General features: G+C 41.5%; 1 protein-coding gene across 1 annotated transcript; it reads left to right on the top strand.

Moving 5' to 3' along the window:
* Positions 1-553: 553 nt before the first annotated feature.
* LOC116046750 (zinc finger protein Gfi-1b-like) lies at positions 554-11,462 on the top strand. The gene is made up of 6 exons (XM_031295156.2): positions 554-760; positions 1,572-1,856; positions 3,018-3,187; positions 8,375-8,515; positions 9,664-9,829; positions 10,955-11,462. The coding sequence occupies exons 1-6, from the start codon at positions 676-678 to the stop codon at positions 11,161-11,163; spliced, it is 1,056 nt and encodes a 351-aa protein (XP_031151016.2). The 5' UTR covers positions 554-675; the 3' UTR covers positions 11,164-11,462.
* The last annotated feature ends 809 nt before the right edge of the window (positions 11,463-12,271 follow it).

Raw genomic sequence — 12,271 nt, 5'->3', positions numbered from 1 at the left:
TCTTACTCCAGATCTGCCTTCTTTCCAAGCTGTCACTTCAAATAAAATATCTTCGTCTAACACAAAGCTTACTCAGACTATAGTTCAACTCTTGAGATAAAGTTGGTAAAGAAAGACCAAATCTAAGCTCTGTCCAATCACATAAGGAACTGTGTGGGATGACTGGCTACCACACACACACACACACACACACACACACACACACACACACACAGTGTAATGTGTAATTGCCACTTCAATAGTAAAAGGTCCACATGTTCACATGAGAACGATGAGATATTCAAACTTTCCAAAGGATGTTCGGTGTGTTTATGAGTCAACCCACTTGAACAGTGATAAATACAACACTTGTCTTAATCTGTATTGGTCTTACTGTAAATAAGGTTTCATCTTGACTTTTGGTGTCACCACAATTTTATTCACACTGGGTCCCAAACCTGAAGTGTACAGCCGACTAAACCTTCAGCGAATACAGAGCAACATCTCTGTTTTTATAGACTTTGCTTGTCAGAATAAGGGTAGATATTCGTTTTCAAATAATGTTTTTTTTTAATTATCTTGTAATTTCAATTAATTTGGGGGCATGTTTTTCTGCCCCTCCAATGCCTAAAGACCCACAATCCTCAGCAGTGTTTCAAAATCAAATAAAATCTCTTTGTGTCATGTCATCAGTTGATGGGTGTGAGAAAGAGAAAAGAGGACGTTGCCAGCAAACGAGGACACACAAGAAACACTCAACATTCAGCTGTGCAATACAGAGGTAAGTTGGAATCTTATTGTTATAATATCAATATATTTATACGAATGTATTCATTTTTTTGACTTTTTCTTATGCACCTACAACATGGAAAATTCAATCTACCGGCACACTTTTCACTTCTTCTTTGCAACTTCAAGGCTGTGACTTGCGAAGGATATTATTTATAGATTTATATGAGCAGGTTACTACATTTTTGTATCTTTATTACAGAGGCTCATATAAAATCTCGGTGGATATATACTGGCAAAAAAAAAAGTTGGGGAAAATTACTAGTCTGCTGCGTACTTCTCTTGAGTTGTATCTTTTTAGTTTTTCTTTCAGGCTTTCCTTTTTCTTGTTTACCGTATGATCTGATATAAAAAATCAACCAATGCAGTTGTGAGATATTATTTGCCACATATCTCATGATAAATTAATAAATTTGCAAATTGCAAATACACTTTATTTATATGTTTAATTTAGGTAATGTGGAAAGATAATATTCCCAATTTTAAAATCATTCTGCTGTTCTAAATGTCTACAAAAGGGTACATGCTGCTAAAATGGAAATATAAAAAGTTAACCATATAGTGTCAGTTTAGAAGTCGTCAGACAACACCACAGCCGGGTTATCCTTCAGTGAAAACCCTGAAACTTTTGTGCAGGTGGCGGGCTATATTTGCTAAGAAAACCTCAAGCTTTGGCATTGTAACTGAACATGTACCAGCAGGTGTGCGGCATCTAAAGGCTCTAAAAGTGACATGAAAGAGCTGATTCCTGCAGGTTTATTCTGCAGGATTTTTTTAACCTCGTCTCCCATCAACTCCCTCAGTCAGCCCTCAGTCTGCCATGCCGCGGTCGTTCCTCGTCAGGAGTAAAAGGACTCATGTACTCGCCTCATCTAAGAACTTCTATGGACGACATTCCCAGCCCCAAACAGACGCCCACCAGCCTGTGCAGCATGCGATGGGACAGGACAGGAGGTGTCCGGAAGATGTTGAGCAGTCTTTGTACCCCATGTTAGGGGTCAAAGAGCGTCTTGCTGAAGCCTGCTCACCGTGGGACGGGATGGCAGTCCAGTCTCACTCTGCCCCCACAGATGAGATTTGGCCTTCAGGTACCCAACCCTTTCTTTAGCAGGGATTTTTTACGAAATTGTCACTCTGAAATGAGTATAAGACTACAGTTTGTATACAGTATGTGTTATTTGGATGCCATGTGAGAGTGTTTGTTGATCTCGGTCATAAGTGAGCAGAGATGGGGACTCGAGTTTGAGACTCTGACTCAAGTTTGATACTTAGTCACATTGTGACTTTAGACTCGATTTAAGACTCGTCCTCAAAAGACTTCAGACTCGACTCGGACTCGGGATGCAGAACTCGTGAACAATCTATTTTTAGGAAACGTCTGATGAGCTGAACGTTATTCCACTCACTGCGTAAGTTACAACCTAGCTACGTAACATGTAACGTATATGCTGCGCGTGGCCACACGTGAGAGAGGACAACAAACATGTCGACCACACCGGCAGTTGCTATGTCATTCTTCAAAAGCTTTGGCTTTAAAACTTTACATAATATGATATAAATGATATAAAATTGAGACTTGACTTAGACTCTGCCTCAGAGACTTGAGACTTTACTTGGACTCTAACTCAAAGAGCTGAGACTTAAGCCTGGTTCACACGGCAGGATAATGAGGCCGATTTTAGACCCGATTCCCCCCTTCCGACAATCTTAAGGATGCTCCGATTATGGTAAAATAATCTGATCAGATATTCCTGCCGTGTGTGGTGTGTTAAGACTGCTCTCGTCAGAGACTTGATATTTGACTTGGACTCTAGCTCAGAGACTTGATGTTTGACTTGGACTCTAGCTCAGAGACTAGAGATTCGACTTGGACTCTAGCTCAGAGACTTGAGACTGGACTTGGACTCTAGCTCAGAGACTTGAGACTGGACTTGGACTCTAGCTCAGAGACTTGATATTTGACTTGGACTCTAGCTCAGAGACTTGATATTTGACTTGGACTCTAGCTCAGAGACTTGATATTTGACTTGGACTCTAGCTCAGAGACTTGATATTTGACTTGGACTCTAGCTCAGAGACTTGAGCATCTCTGTAATTGAGAACTTAGTTTAGAAAAAAGCCTCAACATACAGGATTAATCTTTATACACTCAAGGCCAGAAAATGCTAACCAAAGACCCTAAAAATGCTCAACCATTCTCTGTATACTAAAGACATTCCCATCATTATCTTTTCATAATCTAACAAAAGCCCCTGTGGAGAAGAGAGACGCTCCTCTGCCGCTCTCGCCTTGGACGGCGGACAAACACCCGGCATCTGAAAGAGAGAGACAACTGGAGCAACTGGTCTTCATGTTAGTCAACCACACGTCGCACACCGACCTCAAATCCCCTGTCAGCAAGTGCCCGCTCTGTGAAAAGGTAGGAAGCCTCTGCATTGTGAGAATTATCAAATGTCCTTTCTATCTCTGCTGTTATAATAAAAGAGGAAACCAATTCAATTCAATTCAATTCAATTCAATTTTATTTATAGTATCAAATCATAACAAGAGTTATCTCGAGACACTTTACAGATAGAGTAGGTCTAGACCAAACTCTGTACTTTACGAAGCCCCAACTATTACAGTGGTTGCCTCAAGAGCAAGCATTAGCAGTAGCTATTGCGACAGTGGCAAGGAAAAACTCCCTTTTTTTTTGTTAGGAAGAAACCTCGGACAGACCCAGACTCTTGGTAGGCGGTGTCTGACGGCACCAGTTGGGGGAGTGGTGAATGGTGGCAATAATAGTCATAATAAAGATAGTGAAGCAGTGATCACAATGGTAGTCATAGTAGTTCATGTCATAGTAGGGCACAGCAGGGCGTTACGGGGTGTAGTGTGGCACAGCAGCCTGGGTGGACGCGGTTGGACGCAGTCGGACACTGCGGGGAAACGCAGAGCGTAGCAGGGTGTAGTAAGTCCATAGCGTCAGCTGCACCCAGGACCCCGGTGTAGGTGCCACCCAATTCCAAGGCGATGTTCTGGGTGAAGAAGAAGCAAAGGGACTCCGGGGAGAAAACTCCCCAGAGATAGGTTAGTAACAGGCATTTCTGGGACTAAGATGCACACAAAAGGAGACAAGTGAAAAGAGAGAAGAGGGAGCGGCTCATTGTGTCCTTGGAAGGAGCTTCCCACAGCAGTCTAGAGTTATAATAGCATAACTAAGAGAGGCAGGCTAAAGAGAGGGGCCCTGGACCGGGCTCGTACTCTCCCCTGCCGGAACGGGCTTGTACTTCCTGCCTCCCTCTACTCTACTCTACTATGCTGCAACTCCTCACTCCCTAACTATAAGCTTTATCAAAGATGATGGTTTTCAGTTTATTCTTAAATGTGGCGACGGTGTCAGCCCCCCGAACCCAAGTTGGGAGCTGGTTCCACAGGAGAGGAGCCTGGTAGCTGAAGGCTCTGGCTCCGATTCTACTTTTAGAGACTCTAGGAACCACAAGTAGCTCTGAGTTCTGGGAGCGCAGTGCTCTAGTGGGACAATAAGGTACTAAAAGCTCTTCTATGTATGATGGTGCTTGACCATTTAGTGCTTTGTAGGTCAGGAGAAGGATTTTAAATTCAATCCTGGATTTTACAGGAAGCCAATGCAGAGAAGCTAATACAGGAGAAATGTGATCTCTTTTGTTAGTTCTTGTCAGAACACGTGCTGCAGCATTCTGGATCAGCTGGAGGGTCTTGAGGGACTTATTTGAGCAGCCTGATAGTAAAGAATTACAGTAGTCCAGCCGGGAAGTTACGAATGCATGGACTAGTTTTTCAGCATCGTTTTGAGACAGGATGTTCCTGATTTTGGCAATGTTACGAAGATGGAAAAAGGCTGTTCTTGAGGTTTGTTTTAAGTGGGCGTTAAAGGATAGATCCTGGTCAAAAATGACTCCTAGATTTCTGACAGTAGTGCTGGAGGCCAGGGCAATACCATCTAGGGTAGCTATATATTTAGATAATGAAGTTCGGTGGTGCTTGGGTCCCAGCACAATAACTTCCGTTTTGTTTGAGTTCAACATCAGAAAATTGTGGGTCATCCAGGATTTTATATCTTTAATGCACGCTTGAAGTTTAGCTAACTGACCGCTTTCGTCTGGCTTGATTGACAGATATAATTGGGTGTCGTCTGCGTAACAGTGAAAGTTAATTGAGTGTTTCCTAATAATATTGCCTAGAGGAAGCATATATAAAGAGAATAGAATTGGTCCAAGCACTGAGCCTTGAGGAACGCCATGGCTAACTTTAGCGTATTTGGATGGTTTATCGTTAATATTAACAAATTGGGATCGCTCAGAAAAATAGGACTTAAACCAGCTTAGTGCGATTCCTTTAATGCCAACTAAATGTTCCAGTCTCTGTAAGAGGATGGTATGGTCAATAGTGTCGAATGCAGCACTAAGATCTAATAAGACAAGTACGGAGACAAGTCCTTTGTCAGCAGCAGTTAGAAGGTCGTTAGTGATTTTCACCAGTGCCGTCTCTGTGCTATGATGCATTCTAAATCCTGACTGAAAGTCTTCAAATAGACTATTTCTATGCAGAAAGTCACACAATTGATTAGCGACTACCTTCTCAAGGATTTTGGAGAGAAACGGGAGGTTAGATATAGGTCTATAGTTGGCTAAGACCTCAGGGTCGAGGGTGGGTTTTTTCAGAATAGGTTTTATCACAGCTACTTTAAAAGACTGCGGTACGTGACCCGTTAATAAGGACATATTGATCGTATCTAGTAATGTGGTGTTGACCACAGGTAGTGCTTCTTTAAGTAGCTTCGTTGGAATGGGGTCTAAGAGACAGGTAGTTGGCTTAGCTGAAGAGACCCTTAACATTAATTGTTGGAGGTCTAAAGGATAAAAGCCGTCTAAATAAGTATCAGGTCTTATCGTTCTCTCTAGCCCTCCTGCGCCCAATGGTGAGTCGTTGGAAGCTGTGGGCAGAAGGTGATGAATTTTTTCTCTAATTGTTATAATTTTATCATTAAAAAAGGTCATGAAGTCATCACTGCTCAGAGCTATAGGAATAGATGGCTCAATAGAGCTGTGACTATCTGTCAGCCTGGCTACAGTGCTGAAAAGAAACCTTGGGTTGTTCTTATTTTCTTCTATTAGTGTTGAGTAATAGTCTGATCTGGCATTTCTGAGGGCCCTCCTATAATTTTTTAGACTATCTTGCCAATCCACACGAGATTCTTCCAGTTTGGTGGAACGCCATTTACTTTCAAGTTTTCGTGAGATTTGTTTTAATTTGTGAGTTTGGGAGTTATACCAAGGTGCTAGTTTCCTTTCCTTCATCATCTTCTTTTTGAGAGGAGCAACCGAGTCTAAAGTAGTCCGTAGGCAGGCCGTAGCAGCGTCTACAAAGTTATCAAGTTGGGAGGGACTAGAGTTAACATAACAGTCCTCTGTTATATTAAGGCATGACATTGAGTTAAGTGCTGTTGGAATAGCTTCCTTAAATTTAGCTATAGCACTGTCAGATAAGCATCTAGTGTAGAAACTTTTATTTAATTTCGTATAGTCTGGTAGTAGGAATTCGAAAGTTATTAAAAAATGGTCTGATAATAAAGGATTCTGCGGAAATACTATTAAATCGTCAATTTTGATGCCATATTCTAGCACAAGGTCGAGGGTGTGGTTAAAACAGTGCGTGGCCTTATGCACCCTCTGACTGAAACCAATAGAATCTAGCAGTGAATTGAAAGCAGTACTAAGGCTATTGCTCTCAATGTCCACATGGATATTAAAATCACCTACAATAAGTACTTTGTCTGATTGAAGGACTACGCATGATAAAAACTCTGAGAATTCAGATAAAAACTCAGAATATGGACCTGGTGCTCGGTAAACAACAACGAATATAATTGGCTGTACTGTTTTCCATGTTGGGTGTTGAAGATTAAGAACAAGGCTTTCAAACGAGTTATAATTTAGTTTAGGTTTAGGATTAATTAACAGGCTCGAGTCAAATATGGCTGCAACTCCCCCTCCTCGGCCTGAGCCTCGTGGAATTTGGGTATTATTATGACTGGGAGGAGTGGCTTCGTTTAAACTAACATATTCGTCATGGCCCAGCCAGGTTTCGGTGAGGCAGAATAAATCAATGTGGTTATCTGATATCAATTCGTTTACCAATAATGCTTTCGATGACAGAGATCTAATATTTAATAGCCCACATTTGATTTTCCTATTCTGTTCTGTCGTTGCAGTGGTTGTTTTAATTCCAATTAGGTTGTTTAGTATAGCACCTCTTTTATTAGTGTTTGGTTTAAACGGTCTCAGTCGGGGGACAGACACGGTGGTTATGGGATTATGAATGGGTGATTGCTCTGAAGGGAGCACAGAGGGGCGTATAGCGCTGTATCTCTGATTATTGACTTTGGGAGAGTGTGTCTGGTCAGTGTGCTTGTGGGAGTGTTTACGGGATGTAAACAGTCAATCAGAGTGAATAACGATAAAAGTAACTGCCATGACACAGAAGCTGGCCCAACGTCAGAGCGTGACACAGCAGAGTGGTTCAGGGTGTAAAACACAAAGTGTAAGAGCAGTCTGTGCTGGTTTATAGGAGTAGGATGTTGCAAACAAAGCTGTCATTTTAAAAAGATAACTGGTCTGCACACTTCTGCCAGAGGAATGCACAGAGAAAACTATGGAGCAGGAATACAGCAAATATTATTAATGCCCTATTTTTACTCACATTTGCACTCTTGAATTTAACTCAAGAACAGGCTGTTGTTTAACCCTTTTGTTGTACCGTCAACCATGCAACTTATTACCACTAGTTTTACACTTATTTTTGGAATTTATAATAAATAAACCTCATTTATATGAAATTATACCTAATGTTTGAGTTAAAACAATCTAAAATTATGAATTACTTCGACAAATAGTTACGATTTAGTGGATAATCACACACTGTCAAAGTGTAGTCAGGATAATGTTTAGAAACCATGTAATTATTTTTTCAAATGCTATCGTGATAACACGTAGCCTCGTGATAACACGTAGCCTCGTGATAACACGGCACTTGGCTTTAGGAAAGTGGCACATGCCAGGACATGCCACTTCCGGCTGCCACATGCCACTTAAAAATCTAACTCCTACTGGTTTCAGGAGAGCTGGCTAGGGTGGGGTAACGATACCGGTTCCTAAACAATAGTTTTTTCAATACCAATTTTTTAAAACGAGAAAGACATTACGGCACAAATCAAATTTTCCAGCTCCTACTAGGTGAGTCGTCTCTCTGTAACGTAGTTTTTCCTGTGTGTCTCTACGACGTGTAACGTTAGACAGCCAATCACAGACATTATTAGATCTTGCTAGAAGCATGCTGCATGCTTATTGGCTCACTGACCCTGATGAGATTTACCTTAGGTATTGAAGAACCTCCTTAGATATTGAAATTGGGTATTAAATGACGAGGCATTTGTAGATACTCCATACTTTAGAGGTCAGTGCCTAAAAAGTATTGAATTCGGTACCCAGCCTTAGTGTTGGTGCTGGCTTCACATTTGAAGTACTGACTTGACAGTGGTATCATTCTTCTCGTCTTTTTTTCCCGATCTCTCTGTCTACCTCTTCAGTCTCTTTCAGAAGTGTTAATATCAGGAGGTGGCCTGCAGGCTTATCTTCACAACACCCTCTCTGTCCCATTGACCAGATCCCCCACTGCCAGCGACGTGCCGTTTGGCTTCAGGGCGATAGGCAGCTACAGTACAGCTAAGGTACAGTACACAGTGAGAATCTTTACATGAGAAAAAGTTTGATCAATTTCAGAACATACACATGACCCATCAAAGGTCCTATGACATGCTGCTTTTTGGATGCTTTTATATAGACCTTAGTGGTCCCCTAATATGTATCTGAAGTCTCTTTTATATAGACCTTAGTGGTCCCCTAATACTGTATCTGAAGTCTCTTTTATATAGACCTTAGTGGTCCCCTAATACTGTATCTGAAGTCTCTTTTATATAGACCTTAGTGGTCCCCTAATATTGTATCTGAAGTCTCTTTTAGGCCTTAGTGGTCCCCTAATACTGTATCTGAAGTCTCTTTTAGGCCTTAGTGGTCCCCTAATACTGTATCTGAAGTCTCTTTTATATAGACCTTAGTGGTCCCCTAATACTGTATCTGAAGTCTCTTTCCCGAAATTCAGCCTTGGTGCAGAATTACAGCCACTAGAGCCAGTCCCACAATGAGCTCTCCTTAGGATGTGCCATTTCTGTGTCTGTAGCTTTAAATGCTATTGAGGCAGAGCAGGATACCCAGGGCTCGGTTTACACCTATCACCATTTCTTGCCACTGGGGGACCATAGGCAGGCTGGGGGAACTCATATTAATGTTAAAAAACCTCATAAAGTGACATTTTCATGCCATGGGACCTTTAAGTCATTTTTAAATTTTTTAGTTTACAAATTTTTTGTTGGTGTGGTCTTTAAACTTGTGAACTTTGTGTGTATGTGTGTGTGTGTGTGTGTGTGTGTGTGTGTGTGTGTGTGTAGTCTGAAAAAGGTGGTACTTGTAGTAAATATTTCCGGTGCATCAAAAAGCGTGTTCGTTAAGATACCAGCTAATCCAGCACAAATTTGTGCATAAAACTTTTCTACCTGATCCACCTAACTTTTCTCTTTGTTTGTTTACTTTGTTCTGTCCCATTTTCATTTCATAGACTAAATGTTTTTTTTTCTCTTCATGTTATGTATTGTTGAATAATTGTAGGGAACAACATGCCAAGCCCCCGGAGCGTTTTCTGGGTTTCCTTTGCATGTCCTTTTGTATTTAATGTCTCTTAAATATATCTTCATGACTTGTGAAGGAAACATTGGTTTGTCCTCATGTCTGTGTCCGAGTGAACCTGTGTTTGTGTGTCCAGGACCGTAGCTTTGGCTGCAAGGTGTGTGGAAAGGTGTTCAAGCGCTCGTCCACCCTGTCCACACACCTCCTCATCCACTCAGACACGCGGCCTTACCCCTGCCAGTACTGCGGGAAAAGGTTCCACCAGAAGTCAGACATGAAGAAACACACCTTCATACACACAGGTGAGTGAACACAAAGGTACGACTATCAGACTGGGTAACTTCACATGAATCGATCATTAATTGATTAATCAGTTTAAAGGTGCTCTAAGCGATGTCACGCGTTTTTTAGGCTACAACATTTTTTTGTCACATACAGCAAACATCTCCTCACTATCAGCTAGCTGCCTGTCCCCTGAACACACTGTAAAAAACATCTCCTCACTATCTGCTAGCTGCCTGTCTCCTGAACACACTGTAAAAAACGCGGTCTCTGTAGACAGCCCAGGCTCCACAAACGGCAACAACAACAAACTGAAAACAAAACAAAAAAAAGTAAAAAAGTTTACCGCTGGCCGTGACTACATCATATCCATTTCCAGCTAAACTGCAGAAAATCCATGTTATGTTACCTCTTTACTAGTCTCGCTTTGCCAGACCCTTCCTCCACAGTGCTTTGGAGGAAGGTCTGTCTAGTCCACACAGCATTCTGGGATGGGAGAAGAACGTGCTCTGGTTGATTGGCATTTCTTTAAACCAATCACAATCGTCTTGGGCGGTGCTAAGCGCCGCACGGAGCCACGGTGCCGCTGCAAAATAACCTTGGGAAGGAACTTGTTTTGGTGGAACATGTGTACGTTCAAAAGTAGTTTTAGTCGTGCAACAGAAAACTCAGATTGGACAGATAGTCTAGCTAGCTGTCTGGATTTACCCTGCAGAGATCTGAGGAGCAGTTAACCATAGTCCTCACAAATCCACCGGAGGTTAGAACGCCAACACAGAGACAGAGGAAGGGGACGGACATCGGCGAAAAGACATGCATCTGGCAGATTTCCTGCGGCACCGGAGCAATCCCGGAAGTGGAACGTCAAGAATATAGACAAATGAAAAATGAAATAAATGTCAGACTGACTGACTGACATGTGATGTGCATTCTTCTTAGAAAACAATTAGTTTTCAGAAATGTCTCATGATATATTGTGTCTAGAAGTGTAGTATTCAACTTTGAAAATCGCACAAATCGAATCAGCACCCATGTATCGTGAAAGAATTGGATCGGGACAAACTAACTAACTAAATGCAACTTAAAACCATGCTGTGAAATGCTCAAACACCCACCTGTGAAACACTGTGTACTTCCTCCCTCAGGTGAGAAACCACACGTGTGCAAGGTGTGCGGTAAAGGATTCAGCCAAAGCTCCAACCTCATCACCCACAGCCGAAAGCACAGCAACTACCGGCCGTTCAGCTGCCATCACTGCAAGCACAGCTTCCAGCGTAGGGTTGACCTGCAGCGCCACCAGCAGATGCAGTGCGGCTATGAAGACATGTACACTCAACAGTCCATGAAGCAATGAAGTGATAGCATTTTTGTAAATAATGTTCAATCATTCATACTTGTGAAAGTCAGAAGAATATGCATACTTAGAAGTGCAACGTAAATATCAATAAAACTTAATTGATTGTGTATGAATGTTATTTCATCTCCTTGGTTTGTGTTCTAAGCTAAATTGTTTGTGTTGTAGCTCACTTATTGCCAATTAGGGATACTAGTAGCCTGCCTAACAAAATCAGATTTGATTAAAAGAATATACATATTAGCAGTCAAATATAACACCTAAACATTACATGTTGCAATGATGCAAGTGTGTGAAAACTAGTTTGCAAGCAGGCACAGAAGTAGCTAAATGTAATGAATAAATAGGAAACCAGTTCAAATGATTAGCTAAAAGTACTGGAGAAAGGCTAAAGGTTGAGCTAGTTAGCTAATGGTTGGTTAGCTAAAGGTGTCGCTACCCGATGTGAGTCGAGTGCAGATGTGAGTTGCACATGCTCAGATTTAAACGGTTTACGGCATAACGCCGAGGGATCCGGATCTGGCTGCACTGTGAAATCCATAAAATAATAAACTTTTCTCATTACAAACAATAACAGGGATGGAAGATGGAAATCATTTCAAAAAACGTTTTAGCTATCTATGATTGTTTGATTGCTAACGTTAGCTCAAAACGCCATTCAAGTGACAGCCTTTGTTGTGTTTGGTTGCTAACTTGTAGCCAGCAGTGAATGAACTTATGTAGGTCCATTTTTATTGTCTTGACATTACAGAAGTCTCTCATTAGCAGGTTGTTGGAGGCTACTTTAGCCTCTAATCTAGAACTGACATCAGGGATCATGCCGTGAAAATGTGATGCCTTACGCTAAATAATTAATTACTGCTATGTAATGTACATGTTCTCATTATTCTGTAGCTAACAGCAAAACAGATCAGCGTCTGTCACAAAGTGACGCATGCGCAACTCACATCTGCACTCGACTCACATCGGGTAGTGACACAGGTTGAAGTAGTTAGCCAACAGTTGAAATAGTTAGCTAAAGGTTGAACTAGTTAGGTAAAGGTTAGTAAGCTAATGGTTAAAAATAGTTAAGTTAAAAAACAACAGCAACATACATGTGAATTCTCAG

The sequence above is a fragment of the Sander lucioperca genome, chromosome 21, assembly GCF_008315115.2.
Source record: "Sander lucioperca isolate FBNREF2018 chromosome 21, SLUC_FBN_1.2, whole genome shotgun sequence".
NCBI lineage: Eukaryota > Metazoa > Chordata > Actinopteri > Perciformes > Percidae > Sander > Sander lucioperca.
This window is presented reverse-complemented; position numbering and strand designations above follow the sequence as displayed.